This window comes from Rana temporaria, chromosome 2 (assembly GCF_905171775.1).
Source record: "Rana temporaria chromosome 2, aRanTem1.1, whole genome shotgun sequence".
NCBI classification, from domain to species: Eukaryota; Metazoa; Chordata; class Amphibia; order Anura; family Ranidae; genus Rana; species Rana temporaria.
In genome coordinates, this window is record NC_053490.1 from 360,274,087 (window position 1) to 360,295,051 (window position 20,965).

General features: G+C 46.4%; 1 protein-coding gene across 1 annotated transcript in view; it reads left to right on the forward strand.

Annotated features, from left to right (window-relative positions):
- PM20D1 (peptidase M20 domain containing 1) overlaps window positions 1-20,965 on the forward strand; it is a 359,154-nt gene that overhangs the window by 35,006 nt on the left and 303,183 nt on the right. The window contains 1 exon segment of the mRNA XM_040337628.1: window positions 864-950. Within this exon segment, the coding sequence (XP_040193562.1) occupies window positions 864-950 (87 nt within the window).

A 20,965-nucleotide genomic window follows, 5' to 3' on the forward strand; every position in this document is an offset into this window, starting at 1 on the left:
AAACGACTTAGGCCTCATGTACACTGCTGTCGCTAAACAGACATTTAGAAACAGTTGGGCGTTTTTTTTTTATTCAACTGCTCCTGATCGCTCCTCTGTTATCTTATCTGTCCATGTACACAGGGTTGTTTACAGTAGTTTCTAGGCAGTTGAGTTTAGAGGCTTTTTTTGGAATGCAAAAATGGGTTCAGAGGTCTGGTTTACACTGGTACGATGTCAAATCGCATCTCAAATCGGCGGCATTTGCCGGCAATGGCCACCGTCCTAATCGGTGCGACGCCGCATCTGTGGCGCTGCACCGATTTCAAAAAGTAGTTCCTGTACTACTGTTTGCGATTTCGGGCCGCGATTTACATTGACATCTGTACAGAAACCTGCACAGATGTCTCTGAAATCCCGGCCGACATCGAGACTGCCAGCGGGAGTGAAATCGTGCGAGTTCAGCTGAACTCGCATGGCTTCACTCCCGCATCCCAGTGTAAACCTGGGCAGAAGCTGAGTTTAGAGGCATTTCAAACGCTTCTAAACACGGCAACTATTTATTTATTTTTTCAAAGCAGCAAAACGGACGTTTTAAATGTGGGTTACTATCAGTCAAGTTAAATTGTTCAGGAGAGGTTGTAAAAATGTCCCGTGTACATGAAGCCTAAAGGCTTCATCTCTTCATCTCTTCATTTAGATCACTGTGTTTTTGCTATGTATATTTTCCTTAGATGTTACTGTATGTGGTTAACAGACCAATTGAGTTTACATTTACTTTGTTTAGTGTAATTTATTACCAAGAAATGGACCACTAAAGAGCAACATTCATTTAAAAACTGCTTACCAAATTTATGGTGTTAACAAAAGGTTATTTTTCTTAGGAGCGGTTCGCATTCCTACTGTTTCCTTTTCTGAAGAAGAGCAGAATTTCACGGCTCTGGCTGAGTTTAAAGATTACATAAGAAAAGGTATGTATATGTTGTAAGGGGGATATGCTTAAATAGTATTGGTATCAGTAAAATATGCATGAGACAGGGATACCCAGGAACGATCTAAGCAGGTTTGACCCGAGCATTTATTCCTATAAGGCAGCAAACAAATAACATTTTCAATTCAGAGGGGCTTTGGCAGCAAGCCCATTACATTCTTGCCATTAACTAAACTCTGCCTTATACTAACATGGTGCCCCCTTTTTTTTTATGATCTGGTAAGCACTTCACTTTTTCACTCAGTAGCAGGTTCCAACAGCCGGAAAGTGAGAGCCCTGAGTAGGTATGAGCTTGTTCAACTCGAACATCGGCTGTTCGACCGTTCGCCAAATTTAGAACATTATGGGCCGTTTGCGCAGAGAGACCGTGTAATTTATTTTGAGTTAAATAGAGCAAGCAGACGAGTCAGTTCGCTTCAGTTAGTGTGTAGAGGATATATATGCATCCCAGGTGTTTGTGTGTGTGTGTATTTATACACTGTATTCAGTTTAGCTAGATCCGTTCCTGTTATTCTCTTCATAATATACTGACAGGCAGGCAGGTGATTGTGCTAGCTGCAGTATTTTCACTTAGTGTACTGTGTCCTTTGCAGAGTGTGCACCTAAAGCTTACCTGAATACAATTGCTGGGGTTCTCATACAAATACAGGCAGGGACATGCAGTATTTTGATTTAGTGTCCTTTGCACATTAGCATCAGGTGCTTGGTAGCTGGTGGTGATCCAAGACTGATTCATTTTTATAAAGGTCAGTCGATCGATCGAGTCGGTGGACAGGCACCCCCTGTGATCGGTTACAAAGCCTCCAGTAGCACTGAATGTGCATTCCGAAAGAACGCTGGATGCAGGACACCATGTCGGAGGGTGGAGAGGAGGTTGGTGCCATTGTCGCAAACCACCATTCCTGGCTTAAGCTGGCGTGGCGTCAACCACCTCTGAGCCTGCCCCTGCATAGCTGACAGAACCTCTGCCCCAGTGTGGTTCCTGTCCCCCAAGCTCACCAGCTCAAGTACCGCATGGCATCTTTTTGCCTGCGTACCTCCTTGAACGCCTTCGGAGCACCGCTGGTTCCGAGCACAGGAAGAGGCAATGGAGGAAGAAGAAGAGGAGGGGGCATTTTGGAGGCGTGGTGGCGGAACAACCTCCAACACTACTGTACTTTGTCCCGCAACCTTCCCAGCTGCCAGCAGAGTCACCCAATGCGCCGTAAAAGATAGGCAACGTTCCTGTCCATACCTGCTGGACCATGAGTCAGCGGTAATATGCACCTTACCGCTGACCGCCCTGTCCAGCGAGGCATAGACATTGCCTTCCACATGCCGGTAGAGAGCCGGAATCGTCTTCCGTGAGAAAAAGTGGCGTCTGGGAACCTGCCACTAAAGTACCTCACATTCCACAAACTCACAGAAGGGGGCAGAGTCTACCAAATGAAAAGGCAACAGTTGAAGTGCTAGCAATTTAGCCAAGCTAGCATTCAACTGTTGGGCATGTGGATGGCTGGGAGCAAACTTCTTTCGGCGCTGCAGCAGCTGGGGCAGGTAAATTTGCCTGGTACAATCTGCCGTTGGTGTACCGATAGCAGATTGCCCGCAAGTACTTGTCTGTGACACACCTAATTCTACACCTTCATTCCTCTCAGTGCAGGTTTCAGAGAGGACTGAGGGTATAGTGGGAGTTGGAGATCCCAGCTGATGAGGAGCAAGGAGAGGTCCGCTTTGTTCTTTGGTTATGAGGAGCTGAAGGAATATATACGGTTAAGCACGTTGGATCCTAGGCCCAGGTTGTATACAACACTTTGGCTTCTCTTCAAGTCCTTTGTTTCTTCCTGGGTACTTATCTCATCCACGAGTCATACAAAGGTTACAGTCGCAGCAGTGAGAGTCTGCATCTATTAGCCTGCAGTTGCCCTATACATTTTAAAGCGGATCTCCACCCTAAAGTGAAGTCGCGCTGATCGGCACCCTCCCCCCCTCCGTTGTCACATTTGACACCTTTCAGGGGGGTGCAGATACCTGTCTACAGACAGGTATTTGCACCCACTTCCGGCCACACGATACGGGCAAAGGACGGGCATCCCATCCGTCCCCCGTTTATGCTGGGAACACTCGGCTCCCGCTGTGTGCTGGGAGCCAATCGGCAGGCGCAGCGCGACTCGCGCATGCGCCGTAGGGAACCGGGCAGTGAAGCCGGAGCGCTTCACTTCCTGGTTCCCTCACCGTGGATGGAGGGGGGAGCAGCAGGGTGACGAGCGATCGCTCGTCATCTGCTGCGGATGGCGCTGGACTCCAGGACAGGTAAGTGTCCTTATATTAAAAGTCAGCAGCTGCAGTATTTGTAGCTGCTGGCTTTTAATATATTTTTTTAGTGGCACATCTGCTTTAATGTGCATAGCTGCTTTGATCTGGTAAGGAGATTCCCTGTATGGCGTTGGTTCACATTGTGGTGGATTTGTATGTCTTCCACTTGGTTCGATCCTATTGCTGTTTAATATCCATTGTTTGGTAAGGAGACACCTCATGCAGTGGTGGTACACTAATACATACTGTGAACACTGGGTGTATTTGTGTCTCCCATACCCCATAGCATTGATCCTATCTTAAGGGTCACCGTTTTTGGCAGGATCTTGCTACATTTTTTCTTTTTCCTTTTTCTTTTTCTACGCATCCTGTGGAGTCAATCATCTGCTGAAACCTATCAACATTGCAGGAGTTAGTACTGGTGTGCTAACCAAAGACCTGGGCTGGGTAATAGCCATCCGCCATATTGGCTTACTTTCTGGTGAGCATTCAATTTATCAGGTTTATTTAAGACCCAGGAAGTCTTTGTGTTTTTTCTTACCAGCCTTTCTTATTGGACACATAGTGCAATTTTTCTTTTTATCTTTAATGTGTTTATCCCACTATTATTGCTGCTGTAGAGGGATTCATAAAATATTTTATTTATATTACCAATTTGATCATAGTAAGCACATTTTTTTTCCTCCTCCCTCCTATCAGGCACCCACGTGGAGTCAGTGACCTCATCATCCCCCTCCCTTCTCATCACAGGAGCAAACCTGGCAGTATGCTGCAGCTGGGGGAACATGACTGCCAGATTGCTGTCCTTCTTGGGCACCCCCTCTCTCTGGGCTCATGTTACTGCCTTCCTCTAGCTAGGTACCATCATGGGAGCCTTCAAAACACTGCGCATCCTCCTGCAGCATCTACCCAACACTGTGGTCAAACAGTTCGGGGGACTCCTCAGGAGGACATGATGGGGCTAGGGAAGGAGTGACTGATGCCATTGAGCCGAGGGAAGAGGCCGCGTTGGCAGCTGCTTTGCCAGACAAAGTACCCTGAGCCTGGGTGAGAGAGGATGAGGATGATGATTATGGCTTGGTCATCCACTCTACCAAGTCTTCGGCATGTTGCAGCTCAACACGGCCAGCTGCCAAAAAGAAGGACAAGGGTGTCCAACAGCCACGTTCTGATGAGGATGCACCGTGTCCACGACCAGCACTGTTGCCTGTAGACACAGAGCCTGCTTGCCCTCTTTTTTTATTGCCTCTCCTTGTTGTTTATATATATATATATATACTGATTAAACTGCAGCTGGCAGAATCAACTGCCTGTCTGAAGTATTATTAGTATGAGAACCCCAGCAATTGTATTCAGGTAAGCTTTGTGGCACCAGCACCAGTGCCTAAGGCCCAATTTGTTTGCCCCTGTTTAACAGGAGCATGTAATTACAATTCTTGATCTAATATTTCACAGCAGGGCTCATTCCTGCGCCCACCAAGAGTAACTGTGAGGGCTTACAGTGTTGTGGCAACAGCAACAACAACAACTTAGGGCCAAATTTCTGCAGAGTATATACTGCAGGCCCCTACTTTCAAACATCCAACTTGCAAACGGAAGGAGACAACAGGAAGTGAAATTCTCTCCTGTAAGAGTTAGTATGGGAAAAAGGTGTCTCCTCTCCACTGATGCCTTATTGCCAATCCTTTGTTTCACTAAAACCCCCAAATTTAAAAAAAACATTTGTCATTGGGACGGAAAGTGAGGTGAAATCTTCTGAACAGGTGCACAGACAGCAAAACAAATGTTACAGGGGTGATAACCCTTCCCTATTTTTTCCAAAAAGCCTAAAAATAGAGATTGGCTGGAGCTACACTTTAAAAATGTACCAGTTCAAAATTACAAACAGATTCTATGTAACAACAAACCTATAGTCCCTTTCTTGTTTGCACCACCTGTATACTGCTGTTCAGTGTATATAGGGCCTGGGGGCCCCACGCCTTTCTTTTTTTTTTTTTATTTGGTTGCAGGGTTTCCCTTAATATCCATACAAGACCCAAAGGGGCTGGTAATGGGCTGGGGGAGGTGCCCATGAAATTTTTCTCAATGATTTATCATCCATATTGCTGGGACCAGACATTACATTAAAGCCGCAAGCAGTTTTAAATGACTTTTTCTCTTCCGTTCATGGACGGACACAGCAGCCTTTGCCCTTAGGGTTATATCCGCTTCCTTCAGGAGAGTTAGGCAGAAACAAAGCACTTTAAGTGTTAACAACACTTTCCTCAGTGCAGCTCCTCCCAGGGGGCGTGGTTCCCCAGGTATAACCCACACCCTGCTCTAGCAGCTCCAGTTTCTTTCTGCCTAACGTCAGTAGAGGACAGGCACTCTGGAGTTCCTGTACTCTGGAGATTTTTTTTCACTTTTTATTATTTTGTTCCTGCATTTTGAATCCTATGATTCTTCTATCAACAGCCGACTGGGTTACAGGCTGGGTCTTGACTCTTGTAGTCCCCCCATGTTCGGCCATCGAGCATGTGCCGGCCCTCAGCTCAGTTCTGGGTCATTCATGACAGGCCCCATTGCTCCAGGGGCGGCCGGGGAACTACATGTTCCAGGACACACATATGACCGGTCTCTATGGCCTTGTCACAGTGTGTCTGGCCGACAGCCATGCCATTAGTGGACGTTGGTTCTGTCCGGGATACCTCCTGCCGGTAGTCGCAGGATGGGTAAGTAGTGGCCACTTGCCCTGGCAAGGTGGTATGGCTGGTGTTTTCCCTGGGGAGGTCGACTGAGGGTCCGCCCTGCTTTCCTCTCTCCCTTTCCTTTCCATCCTTCCCCAGACTGGGTAGCGGCTGTGAGGGGGGGGCCTCCTGGGGCTTCTTTATTACCATCCGGGGCCCGTGTGTTGTGGAGGACTGTGTTTTTACTCTGGGGGGTGCTGCTGTGTAGTGTGAGGTGTTTGGTACATCAATAGCTCGGCGGCCATTTTGCTGTAGCCCGCTGGTGATTTTTACCTCATACGGCAACCATCTTGGAAATTTCTTGGCCTCTTGTGTCAGTTTTAGCGCTGCAAAACGCCGCAAATCTTCCATGAGGTGAGAGACGCAGCACAGCCAGCACATCAGAGCACACCTCAGGTTTTCAGCTCTCTCTGCAGCCGGGTGGGGTGGTGAGTCCCTGGGAGGCCTCTGCTTCTTTTTTTGCAGCCAGGAGGTGACTGGTGGGTTGTTCTGCCTTGCAGTACACAGCGGTGGGGCAACATGGAACCTGAACCTGGTGTTTCCGCCCCAGCAATGCCTGAGTTATACTTTAATCCCCCTGCCGCATCTGTTGAGGCAATGTCGGCTGTCCTTGAGGCGTTTTTCGCCAGGTTTGAAGCAGCTAGTGCCCAGAAGGGGTAAACAAAGCGCCCCCTCCCTGAGCCTGCTTCTGGGGATATCTCTGACACAGACTCATTGCCTGCTTTTGCTTCAGGATCTGGTTCTGTCATGTCAGATGATGCAGGCTTAACCCACAGAGACTGTGAGGATGACTCTGCCTCAGGGTCAGTAAATGATAGGGAATTTGTTGGAGCTCTTATTTCTGCGGTGCGTGATACTCATAAACTTGAGGATTTGGCGGGGGCACCAGATGTGCCGGTCCCTTTTGGGTTCCGCAAACCGCCTAGCACCGCAAAAGTATTTCCCTGTATTCCATATTTCGAACAATTGCTATGTAAGGAATGGGACACGCCATAGAAAGTTTTTGCTGTTCCTAAAAACTTTGCGGTCCGTTATCCCTTTGAGGAGGACTTTTTGAAAAAGTTGGTCTCTCCTCCATCAGTGGCCCCTCCTGTGTCCAGACTGAGTAAAGCCACCACATTGCCTGTGGAAGGGGCTCCCGCTTTTACGGACCTCACTGATAGAGCGGGCCACAGCCTCCACTCTCCTATGTTCACAGTTGTGGGTTCGGCTGTGAGACCGGTTGTGGCCGGGTCTCTGGTGCCGCAGACGCTGGCTGAACGGGCAAAGTTGTTGCTGCAGAAGCTGGAGGAGCAGGATGCTTCCGAGACCTGCAAGGACCTGGCTGAACAATTGGTTCAGGGTCTAAAATTTGTCTGTGAGTCGGCCCTGGATACGCTTCCCTTGCTTTTCAGAGCCTCCGCCTATGTGGTGGTACTACGCCGCCTTGTGTGGCTGAAATTCTGGTCTGCGGACCAATCCTCCAAGAAGGCCCTGGTGGATTTGCCCTTTAAGGGTGAGCGGCTTTTTGGGGCGTCCCTGGATGACATCATTAAGGATGCCACTGGTGGTAAGAGCACACTGCTCCCACAGTCTGGGAAGGGCAAGGAGCCCCGCCGTAGGCAAGGGCCCTCTTTTACTACCCCAAAGCGTTTCTCACAACCCACTATTTTAACCACTTAAGGACCTGCTCATGTATATATACGTCCTGTTTTTACAGATGAATATCTCGGTAACAGCAGCAGCTGCTGCCTCAACCGAGGTATCCATCTTTATCATGAGCGGTCCTTTAAACGATAACGGCAGTCTCCGCAGCGGATTCCCCGCGAGATTGCTGTTGTCGGTGGGAGAGGGGCCCCCCCTCCCGCCGCTCTCCCGCGCCCTCCGTCGCTTACCAGAGCCGTCGGTAGCGGCGGAGGCGATCGGGTCCTTCAGCCTGCTGTGTGGGGATGCGAGTCAGGGCAAGATGGCCCCCACCCGTCCCCATAGCCTAGCAGGGCGGAAGTGACGTCAAAACGTCAGTCCCACCCATGCGTCTTAAAGGCACATTTTTTAAATGTATTTTTTTCAAATGACAAAATTTCAATTTTTTATTTTTTTGCATTCAAGTCTAAATATGAGATCTGAGGTCTTTTTGACCCCAGATCTCATATTAAGAGGACCTTTCATGCTTTTTTCTATTACAAGGGATGTTTACATTCCTTGTAATAGGAATAAAAGTGATCAAATTTTTTTATTTTAATTTTTTTTCAGTATAAAAAATAATAAAATAAATACGATTTTTTTTTTTTTTTTTTTTTTTTTTTTAAAGCGCCCCGTCCCGACGAGCTCGCGTGCATAAGCGAACGCATACGTGAGTAGCGCCCGCATATGAAAACTGTGTTCAAACTACACAAGTGAGGTATCACCGTGATCGTTAGAGCGAGTGCAATAATTCTAGCCCTAGACCTAATCTGTAGCTCAAAAGATGCAACCTATAGAATTTTTTAAACGTCGCCTATCGAGATTTTTAAGGGTAAAAGTTTGACGCCATGCCACGAGCGGGCGCAATTTTTAAGCGTGACATGTTGGGTATCATTTTACTCGGCGTAACATTATCTTTCACAATATATAAAAAATTGGGCCAAATTTATTGTCTTATTTTTTAATTAAAGTGTTTTTTTTTTTCAAAAAAAGTTCGCTTGTAAGACCGCTGCGCAAATACGGTGTGACAAAGTATTGCAATGACCGCCATTTTATTCTATAGGGTGTTAGAAAAAATATATATAATGTTTGGGGGTTTTAAGTAATTTTCTAGCAAAAAAAACGGTTTTAGTCTTGCAAACACCAAATCTGAAAAACACCTAAGGTCCTTAAGTGGCTAAAAGACAAAAAACGCCTCAGCCAAAATGAGGGAGTTTATTGAGTGTAGAAAACATCTGAAGCCAAAAACAGCGGCTGTAAAAATGTCCAGTGTGCATGAGGCCTTAGAGGTGGAACACTCTTTTTTTTTTTTTTTTTTTTTTTTTTTAAAGGGTTCCTCCTAATCTCTTCAACTTTAATCACCCTAGTATAAGGCAATGCAAAGATAATCTAAGGAGAGAAAGCCATTTACTTCACTGTATCTTTGTTATTATCAAGGGCTTGATAATTACCATGTTGTGGCCAGATCTGTTAATTACCATGTTGTGGCCAGATCTGTTTTAATGCAAGTCTTGTGCCAGCTTAAAAAAAAAAAAAATTGTATCACTGCTGATATATGTTGGTGTGAGCCAAATAACGGTGCACCAAGTTATCACTGTCAGTTAGAGTTAAAAGCAGAATAGCCCGTTAGGGCTAAGTGGTGGTAGACAATCAGCTGCAGCCTTAGCAACTGATCCTTGTGTGTTGTCTCAGGCATGAAGACAGATCATTACACCTCCCACATATACAGTGGGTATAGAAAAGAATCACGCCCCTTTAATATAATCACATTTTGTTGCCTTGCGTGCTGAAATTGAGACTTTTTTTTTTTTTAATCCAGCTGTGTTTAATCGGTGCAACTTATAACATCGAAATGAAAGATGGAACACCATCAGGAAAAAAATAGCTCAGCATGAAAGGAGCTTTACTAAGGCATTTCAGTCCCTGGTAGTGCAACTAAAGCAAACAACCAACTATGGGTGACTGTCAAAAGATCTCCGTGATCAAGTTGTGGATAGGCACAAGTCAGGAGATGGATTCTAAAAATGTCAAAGGCTTTATTTAATGCCCAGAAGCTCAGTAAAGTCTATTATTAAGGAATGGCAGGTTCTTGGTACAACACAGACCCTTCTTTGATCAGCCTGTCGCTCCAAAGTGGATGAAAGAGCCAGGAGAAAACTGGTCAAAGAGGCCTACAGCACATCTGAAGCAGTTGCAGGAATTTGACAGAGCGGTCATTGTGTGCATGTGACAACAATATCACAAATTCTCCACAAATGTGGCTTGTATTGGAGGGTTGCAAGAAAAAAGCCACTCCTCAAGAAAGGCCACAAGTTAATGCTCCTTTAAAAATCATAGTACACAGCATCAATGCAGAAACAAGCAGAGGTGATTCCCAGATAAGCCTGACACCAGCTTTAACAATGGTTTACAAAGATGGAAGCATTCACCTCCTAAATTCATTTATGGAGGTATCACTAGTATTTCCTAGAGTTTACAGAGGCAGGCATGGCAAGATCAGACCAAATGGTTGTGAGCGGCAAATCAGGGCTTGCAGAAGCCGACCAGGGATGGCCAGGAGCACAAATCTATCAGATACAAGTAGATGTGGATTAGGAGTTGATTGAATCACTTCAGGGAAACACATTCCCATAGAGAGACAAGCAATATCCACTACAGGGAAATACCAGATATTTTTACATGGCGAAAGGGGAGTGTATGGTAAACAAAGTACAGATAGAGAGTCCATAGAAAACTCACCTAAAAGGCTCCTCTCTCGCTCATATTATCGAATGAGATCAGCATGGCTGTGCAGCAACAAGTGCTGTATTGAAGGCCTCTAAATACCTGGTGTGAGTGGTGGTCTGTAGTGTGCCTGAGCCAATCTGGTGAATCAGGGGTTGGTATTTGTCCATATATGGAGCTTTACACCTGTGTATTAGGGCAAACGTTTGCTGCGTCTGTCCCTCGGCCGGCCTCCCACCATCGTGGCATCTGGCATCACTGAGGCTCATACCTGCAACAGACAAGTGATGCTGAAGGATTCAGCTAATGAGCTGTACACCTACGAGCAACCCCGATAATTCAAGTCGGGCGTCACGGTACCCAGGTGTAATTACTTCAGCCTTCACACCACCCTCAGGATACCCTCCCACCTCTATTTTGACTGATGTGGAAGAGTTAGTAGAAAGCAATATGAAAAACTAAAATGCAATGGTTGGCAGTGCAAGAGACAGTCCCGAGTAGGGATGAGCTTCGAGTTCGAGTCGAACCCATGTTCGACTCGAACCCATGTTCGACTCTAACATCGTATGTGCGACATCGCAGTGCATCGCTGGCTGATGATTGGCCAATCACAGCGCCGTAAGCAAAGAGCCATGCTTCAGGGGATTTGGTACACGCCCCGCACTATATAAGGCCGCCTGGAGAGAGAGAGAGAGAGAGAGACGCAGTTACAGTGTGTAGAGCAGAGGTGGCCTACGACCTCCTGCTGAGGCATGGCAGGTTGGCAAGCCCAGATAGCGGGTTGCTGACCCGCCTTCACAGAGCATCAGTGTTGTGAATAAATGCTGGCAGTAGAGGAGGCAAGTGGCTGCGGAGGGAGCAGAGCCACATAAGCCGATGCTTCCTGTATAGCGCTGACTCCTGTCACAGGCAGAGTTGATACCAAATACTCTCTGCCTGGGAGAGCAACAGCCGGTGATACCTGAATGGAAGACTGTTATTAAAGGTACGTTTATTATTAAAATCACCAAATGTATAATATATATGAGCATCTCTGTTCTGCAGTTGTTACTGGGCTGCTTTCAAACTGATTACCTTCACTGAGCCATAGACTGTTATTACCTGCGAGTTTTGTGAGTTTTCAGAAAGTGCGCCACTCCTGCAGGATATAAGAAGAAGTCTAAACAAAGTGTAGCCAACCCACAGGAAAGCAACAGGTGCACTGCACCCGTGATGTGGGTAACCTGCAGTGCATCAGTGTGAAAGCAGCCTAAGGCCCCATTCACACGAACAGCCCAACTCAATCGGACTACCCATTCATCTCTAAGGAGCTGCAGATGTGAACTGACTTGTGTCCATTTACACCCTCCTACCTCCAATCCAATCTGCTAAAAAAAAAAAACAGAAGGGGGTCCGTCCCCTTCTGTCTGGGTGGATTGGAGGGCCCATAGGGTAGGGTAGGCTGTGTTTGTGTCTGCTCTGCATATGCAGAGTGGACACAGACTTGTCATCCGCCCGCTTTACTCATTGTGGCCCACGATTGATTGCCAAGTCGTTTAAGTGGCCCTCACTCTTCAAAAGGTTGGGCACCCCTGGTGTAGAGGATATACCTGTATATGCATCCCAGGTGTTGTGTGTGTGTGTGTGTGTGTGTTTGTGTGTGTGTGTGTATATATATATATATATATATATATATATATATATATATATATATATATATATATATATATATATATATATATATATATATATATATATATATATATATATATATATATATATACTGTATTCAGTTTAGCTAGATCTGTTCCTGTTATTCTCTTCATAATGTACTGACAGGCAGGCAGGTGATTGTGCTAGGTGCAGAATTTTCACTTAGTTTACTGTGTCCTTTGCACAGTGTGCACCTAAAGCTTACCTGAATACAATTGCTGGTGTTCTCATACAAATACCACAGGCAGGGATCCAAGTATTTTCACTTGGTGTACTGTGTCTTTGCACAGTGTGCACCTAAAGCTAACTGAAGACAATTGCTGGTGTTCTCTTGCTAATAATACTACAGGCAGGCAGTTGATTCTGCTAGCTGCAGTGTAATCAGTATAATAAGTATATATAATATATATAATGTACATCCCAGCTTTGGGCAGTCTAGAGGCAACAGTGCTGGTCATGGACATGGTGCATCCTCATCAGCAAGTGGCCGTGGGACACGCTTGTCCTTTTTTTCGGCAGAAGGCTGTGTTGAGCTGCAACATGCCGAAGACTTGGTAGAGTGGATGACCAAGCCCTGCTCATCCTCCTCATCCTGTCTCACCCAGGCTCAGGGTACTTTGTCTGGCAAAGCAGCTGCCAACCCGGCCTCTTCCCTCTGCTCAATGGCATCAGTCACTCCTTCCCTAGCCCCACCATGTCCTCCTGAGGAGTCCCCCGAACTGTTTTACCACAGTGTTGGGTACATGCTGCAGGAGGATGCGCAGCGTTTTGAAGGCTCCTGCTTGCCCACCTATCACACAGGACGAGGAGGAGGATTGTGTCGGCATGGAGGTGGAGCCTAGCACTCAGCATCAGCAGCAGTCTTCAAGGGATCAATTTCAGTCCCAAAAAACCCATGGACTTGTACGTGGCTGGGAGGAGGTGGCTGCGGATCATGTCGTCCTGAGTGACCCAGAGGACTCCGGACCGAATGCCTCAGCAAACCTACGCTGCATGGCCTCCCTGATCCTGCAAAGCCTGCGGAAGGATTCTCGTATTCGTGCTATCAAGGAGAGGGATCATTACTGGCTGGCAACGCTCCTTGATCCATGTTACAAGGGTAAGGTTGCAGACCTTCTCTTGCCGGCACAGAGGGAGCAGAAGATGAAACATCTTCGGGAGGCCTTGCAGAAAGGTCTGTGCAACGCGTTCCCAGAGACTGGGAGGTTAGAAAATCCTGGTCCTGGACATGTTTCTGAGGCTTCGGTCAGTTAAAAAAACGAGCGGTGGAGAAGGTAGCCGTCTGACCGATGCGTTCAGACAATTTTTTTAGTCCGCAGCCCCAAGGTATGACCGGTTTCAGCAACCATCGCCAGCGTCTGTTTTACATGGTGCGGGAATACCTAGGGACAAGATCAGACTTGGACACCTTTCCCACCGAAAATCCTCTGGGTTACTAGGTCTTGAGGATGGATCACTGGCCAGAGCTCGCACAGTATGCTACTGGCCTGTCCTGCATCCAGCATTCTTTCGAAACACACATTCAGTGCTGCTGGTGGCTTTGTAACTGATCACAGGGTGCGCCTGTCCACCGACTCGGTCGATCGACTGACATTCATAAAAATGAATCCGTCTTGGATCACCACCAACTACCAAGCACCTGATGCTGATGTAACCAAATATATATTTTTTTTAAATGTCAGATCCCTTCAAGACTGCCTGATGCTGAGTGACTATCCTCTTCCTCCTTAATGATCATGCTTATAGCTTGTGTAACAGGAGTGACTTTTGGGCACAGATTGAGCCAGGAGATGGGGGACACATGTTGGATTGTTTTGGCGTGGACAGTGATCTACAGTATTTTCCTTAATGCCTGCAAAGAATATTCTATGACTCATCTCTCTGTGTAGACTGTTAACATATTAAATAAGGCTGGCTCTTAAAGGCCTTTAATTGTGTGATAACACTGTTTAAAGCCTATTGATGATCAGGGGTGTGAATACCTTTCTGTCAAGCTGTATGCGGAGACAGAACGTCTGTCTAGGGATGTAAATTGAGAAGAGATCATTGTGTGATGGTGTTTTGTTTGAGTTCTGTTAATGAAGGAACGTGCAGTGATTAGGTCATGATAATTATAGCCCGGCGCCGAGATGTCTAGAATGTATAGCAATTGGCCATCTGAAGGTGTATTGAAGCCCCCCAGGGTGTGGGTGGAGAGTTTGATTGTTCCTGTGCCTTGAAAACTGTATAAAAGCTGAGAGTGAACCATTAAAGTTGTCTTACATTTGAAACCAGAGAACATGGAGCAAGTCTCGTTATTCTGGGAAATGGGATGCCTGCTGGTTTGTCTGCGTGTCAGATGAGCTGTCGTAGTTGATGGAAGGTCGTAAACGGTGGTGACCGTTACAGCTTGTAAGAACCTTTTTGGTTCTGGGCACTGCCACCAGTGGCTAAGGCCCAATTTTTCTGCCCCTGTTTAACAGGGGCGTGTAATTAAAATTTTTGCTGCAATACTTTGCAGCAGGGCTCATTCCTGTGCTCCAACTAGAGTATCTTTGAGGGGTTGCAGTGTTGGGCCTTAGGCACTGGTGCTGGTGCCACAATTTTTCTGCCCCTGTTTAACAGGAGCATGTAATTGAATTTTTTGATGCAATACTTTGAAGCAGGGCTCATTCCTGCGCTCCAACTTGAGTATTTGTGAGGGGTTGCTGTGTTGTGGAACAGGGGCAGAAAAATTGGGCCTTAGGCACTGGCCTAAGGCCCAATTGTTTTGCCCCTGTTCAACATGGGCATGTAATTACAATTCTTGATCTAATATTTCACAGCAGGGCCCGTTGCAGCACCCACCAAGAGTAACAGTGAGGACTTAGTGTTGTGGCACCAGCATTAAACATCCAACTTACAAACGACTCCTAGTTGCAAACGGAAGGAAACAACAGGAAGTGAGAGGAAATCTATCCCTAGGAAGGGAAATTCTCTACTGTAAGAGGTGTCTCCTCTCCACTGATGCTTTATCACCAATCCTTGTTTTACTAAAAAAAAACACATTTTCAAAAAAACATTTGTCATTGGGACATAAAGTGAGGTGAAATCTTCTGAACAGGTGGACAGACAGCAAACAAATGTTACAGGGGTGATAACCCATCCCTAGGTTTTCCAAAAAAACTTAAAAATAGATTGTTTTTGGCTGGAGCTACACTTTAAAAATGTACCAGTTCAAAATTACAAACAGATTCTACTTAAAGTGAAGTTTCCATCCCAATTTTTTTTTTCATTATTTTGCTCATTAGACCTAAAAAAAGTAAAAAAAATATATATATTTTTTTTTTACTCATCTGGAAATGCCTGTTGCTATGCGGTCCCACAAAATCTGCCTTTGAAACCACCTAGGATTCTGACATCATCTCCCTCTAATGCTCCTGGGAAATGTGTGTCGTAATTTCCCAAGATGCAGTGCGCTGTCCAATTATCACTCCCCATCCAAGACTTCCAGGAAGTAAGTGCTTGTAGGCTTCACAATGCCCACAAGCAAAATGACAACGGTGTAGACATAGTTTTATAAACTTTTTTGAATATCTATGCGGATCGGCGGCGGATTGTAAAATAGTAAGTGACCGGATTTATATTATAAAAACGCAGGATGAAAGGACATACATTTAAAAAATGCTAATTGTGGTTGGAACTCCGCTTTAACAACAAGCCTACAGTCCCCGTCTTGTTTGCACTGCCTGTATACTGCTGTTCAGAGTATATAGGGCCTGGGGGCCCCACTCCTTTCCTTTTTTTTCACAAAACGCCTTTTCTTTTTTAAGTTGGGTGCGGGGTTCCCCTTAATATCCATACAAGACCCAAAGGGGCTGGTAACAGGCTGGGGGGAGGGGGGTACCCATGCCATTTTTCTTAATGATTTACATCCATATTGCCGGGACCAGACATTACATTAAAGCCGCAAGCAGTTTTAAATGACTTTTTTCCTATAGAATTGTCATTTTGTGCAGGGACAGCGCTAAACACGGGAACACAAGCCACTTCACAGGCATACTATAGACACCCAGCAGGTACGATATTTAAATACATTTTTCACTTTAAGCATCATTAAAATCACTGCTCCCGAAAAAAAATCAGTTTTTAAAACTTTTTTTTGCATTGATACATGTTCCCTGGGGCAGGACCCGGGTCCCCAAACCCTTTTTAGGACAATAACTTGCATATTAGCCTTTAAAATGAGCACTTTTGATTTCAAATGTTCGAGTCCCATAGACTTTAATGGGGTTCTAAAGTTTGTGCGAACGTTTGATCCGTTCGAAGGTTCTGATGCGAACCGAACCGGGGGGGTGTTCGGCTCATCCCTAGTCCTGAGCAGTTTACTTGTTAAGCCATTAAGAGACATAGAGAACCCCACTATAAAAGTATCTTTGACGTTTGGAATGACTCCTGACAGACTTGAATGTTTTAACTGTGGGAAGACTGGACATTACCAGGCTCAATGCCCAGAGTTAGAGTTAATTTCATTGGGCATAACAGGACTTGCTACTTGATAAGCCATCAGGAAAATAAAATGGTGAAGTGGCCAGTCGCGTGTGCAAATACTTTAGCTTGCTCAAACTTCAGATATGAGAATGAGTGTGAACATCATCAGAAGTGCGTCTGAGGCACGCGCCCACTTCACAGCGGAGGACCCGATGCACATGCCCGGCAGGCTCGATCGCTGCCGGCCATGTGCGATCACGTGCATAAGCGCCAGCACAGGGATGTGTGTGTAAACACATAAATCCCTGTATTGTCCCCTGTTACAAAGTAGGAACAACGATCTGTCCTCTCTCTCCTAGTTATTCCCATCCCAACACAGTGAGGGAACACAGTTAACCCCTTGATCGCCCCCTAGTGTTAACCCCTTCCCTGTCTGACATTTATACAGTAATCGGTGCATATTTATAGCATTGATCGCTCCATAAATGTCAATGGTCCCAAAAATGTTTCTAAAGTGTCCAATCTGTCCGCAATACCGCTACAAATCGCAGATCACCACCATTACTAGTGATAAAACTAACTAACTTTTGCGCAAACCAATCACGCATTCCAGCAATTTAAATGGAGTCATAACCGGTAAAAAGGGAAACTGAGGGGCGTGGTCTGAGCATGTGTGAGGACGCACAGAGCAGGAGCTCCAAGCTTCCCACCTGCAGATCCAGAGGAATGGCATTTCTCTAGCTGAATGCTGGCCGGTATGAGAACAGTCAAACAGCGTATTACCAGGACCTCTCGTAAGGCAGGGAGAGCAGTAAGACACAGCCGGACATACAACAATTTTTCCCCGCATCTGGAAAGTGGGAGCGAAACGAGGACACGGAGGACGCAGAACTATTGAGAGAGGGGTGCGAACTGAGAGGAGGAGGAGAGCGGTTAGGAGGCGAGGACACTCGGGATATACCGGATATTGCGGCCGGAACAGATAGTGTGCCTGTTTGGAGAGAGATGGAGAAAGATTTGCGGGTGTTAATTTAGGCTTTACCCACTAGAGTGGACCTGGAGTCTTTGCCCACAAAAATTAACATAGAGGCTCTCATTTCCAAAGTGAAGGAAGTGCACTTGGCGGACATGCAACAGGTGTATGCTGAGATCAGGATGGTAACAGAATGCCTAGTTACAGGTGAGGAAAGACTATCATCCCTGGGTGAGAGGATTGGTGTTCTGGGGAAAGAGAGAGAAAACTATATGGAAACAGTATCTGATCTGCAGCTCCAGATTGAGGAACTGGGGGACCGTAGCCATCGCTGTAACCTGAGGCTGAGGGGGGGGGTCCCAGAAGTTCCGGATCAAGAAAACCTCCAGGAGAAGGTAATGAAAATTTTTCATATAGTACTAGAAGGTACTTTTACTATGTAAAAGGTAATGTTCCGACCAATATGGACATGGATAGGGTACACAGGGCTATGGGCCCCAAATCAACTGACCCCAAGAGGCCACAGGATATAATATGCTGCCTACATCGGTATGCGCATAAAGAGACACTACTGAGGAAAGCATGGGAGGCAGGCACAATTAAAGCTGAGGGGGTGATGGTGAAAATCCTACCTGATCTTTCCTGTGCTACACTACAGCGTAGAGCTATGATGAGGCCAATCTTTGATTGTGTAAAGCGGTAAGGAGGGACATACCGCTGGAGGTATCCCCTGGCGGTGGTGATAAAAAAAGTACTCGGCCACGTTTTTGTTGCAAACGCACAGTGACCTTCCTAAAGTGTTTGCATTTTGGGGGTGGAACCGCTCTTGGTCCCAAATTGGAGAATACCATTGTTGCAGCCAAAAAATTATAAAGAAGCTTAAAAAAGTAAAAATTATATGCAATAATAATCAGCTGAATTATATTAAAGGGGCTCCTGCCGGAGGGAGAGGAGAAATAATTACAAATAAGGGTAAAGGGGGAGTCCCAAACCCCCGTTGTGTTGGATTGGGGTGCTTTTCCCCCTGCCCCCCCCCCCCCTCCTCAGGGAATTTTTTTTTCTCTCTGAAGTACACATTGGAGAGTCATTGAAATAATAACATCATAATGAACTAAGGAGAAGAGGAAATATATATATATAAGTCCTCAAAATTTCCACTCGCCTACTAGCATTTGGCGAGTGGATTTAAGCTGGGGGCGAGTGATGACAGGGCTGCATGACCAATCTCCCTCCAATCTGTGCCTACACTGAGGCCGAGTACTCATGAGCAGACATGTCCGATGAAACCGGTCCGCGGACCGTATTCATCGGACATGTCTGCCCGGGGACTTCTGTTCGATGGCTGTACACACCATCGAACAGAGGTCCGCGCGTAAACAATACGCGGGGCGTGTCCGCGGTGTCGCCGCGTCGATGCGACAATGACGCGGCGACGCGGGCGGCCTGCCTTTAAAATGCTTCCACGCATGCGTCGAAGTCATTCGACGCATGCGAGGGATGGCGGGCGGCCGGACATGTACGGTAGGTCTGTACAGACGACCGTACATGTCCGGGCGGACAGGTTTCCAGCGGACTGTTTTAAAGCAAGTCCAGGAAACGGTTGTCCGCTGGAAACCTGTCCGATCCGTCCCAAAATGGTCCGCTCGGGCATACACACGGCCAAACATGTCTGCTGAAAATGGTCCGCGGACCAGTTTCAGCAGACATGTTTGGTCGTGAGTACGGGGCCTTAGAGTCCCGATGAGATTGGCGGTCGAAGAGGAAAGGTGCATGCTCGGGAAAAGTAGTCTGGTGAGCCGCGCACAGGCAGAGCAGTACACAGGTGCTCTCCTTACAATTCTCATTAAGCCATGGGACCTAACAGTATGACCTATCTGAGCCTACCCCCCTCCCCCGGGCCCCGACCAATGTAGATGGAGAGCAGAAAGTAATGAGTGAGGTGGAGGATTGCCAAAATTACCACTCCGGTGCAGCGCTCACTGAAAGTTGCCCTGACATGAGTGGCAGCCTTCTAGTTTGTGCAGTTTTCTTCTCCTTGTGCTCTATGTAAGTGTCCAGTTTAGCCTGAGCACTGTGAACAGACTGGTCTCAATGTGTGCTGTGCGCTGTCAGTGTGCGCTGTGCTATGCTGTCAATGGCTGGGCAGTTGTGTGGATCTCAGCGCTGAATTGTACTCCCTCCCGCTGTGCTGCAGCTCCTCTCCTCTCTGCCAGCCTGAATAAAAGGGGGAAGTGGGGACATGCAAGCGTGGAGCCACATACACAGGCTCTGATGATGAGATGAATGGGAGAGAGAGAGAGGATGGATGGGAGTTGCAGAGGAGACAGCAAGAGAATGGGTAAGAGACCCAGTTCTAGTGCCCTGTCCCTCTGGTCTGCCCCCAGTGCCCTTTCCCTCTGGTTTGCCCCCAGTGCCCTGTCCCTCTGGTCTGCCCCCAGTGCCCTGTCCCATTTTGTTGGGACAGGGTAGTGCTTCGGTGCTTCAGTGCTTATTCAGCCATGAATAAGCACTGAAGCCAGTGCGAAACGTCGGTATTCTCCTGTTCCTATTGCTGTTATCTGCTGTGTTCTTGCTGTTGATTTGAATAAAGACAACCTGTTTGGTTTGGAGTGCGGCTGTCCATCCCTCATCTTTTTACCAATATTTGCCTTAGTGCATTGCCTGCACCCTTGGAGTCCTATATTTTTGAAATGACCCTACAATAGACCTACCTTGAGCGGTGATCTTCTCTCTCATTTTGTTAAAGTTGTTGTTGGTAATATTTAATTTTGTAACTTGATTCTGCATAAAACATTGTCATTCCATGAGATAATCTACGAGAGCGTGTTTACGGGTGCAATTAGGCGCAGGGCAGTGTATGAATTAGGTGGGGCAACTGGTGGCGAGTAACTATTGAGGCCTGGCTAGTAGCTCAGGACTTGACATTTTGAGCCCTGTATATATAAAACACTCATATTATTACTAACAACCCCTTTTGGATGGTGTTTTTTTTTGTTTTTTTGAATGATAGAATTCAACCCAAATTGGTCAGTTGAATGAATAGGACAATTGATGGAAATATATAAAAATACAGTCTGGGTTATTTGTATGAACTTAATTTATTTATCATTTAAGAAGGGGACTAAAGAAAACAGGGATACATTATCATATTTGTTATTTTTGGTTATAATGATCAATCCCTAGTTATGGTTATTGAAATATTTAAAAGTTAATTAGGTAGTGGGGGTGGAGGAAGGGGTAGGGGGAGTTAAAAGGTGGATATATCTCACATAAAAATCACATTAAGGGAATAGAAGAGATATAGAAGGGAGGGGAGGGAATGATTTTTCTCCTCCTTTTTGTTTTTTGTTTTTTTGTGGTGTTTTTGGATGGGAAGCGGTGTGAGAAGGCTTTCCCTTATAAGGTGGGGGGGTAATAACACAAAGCCTATAACACAGAGGACACAGAGAGGGAGTGAGTACATAGGGGTGGGGG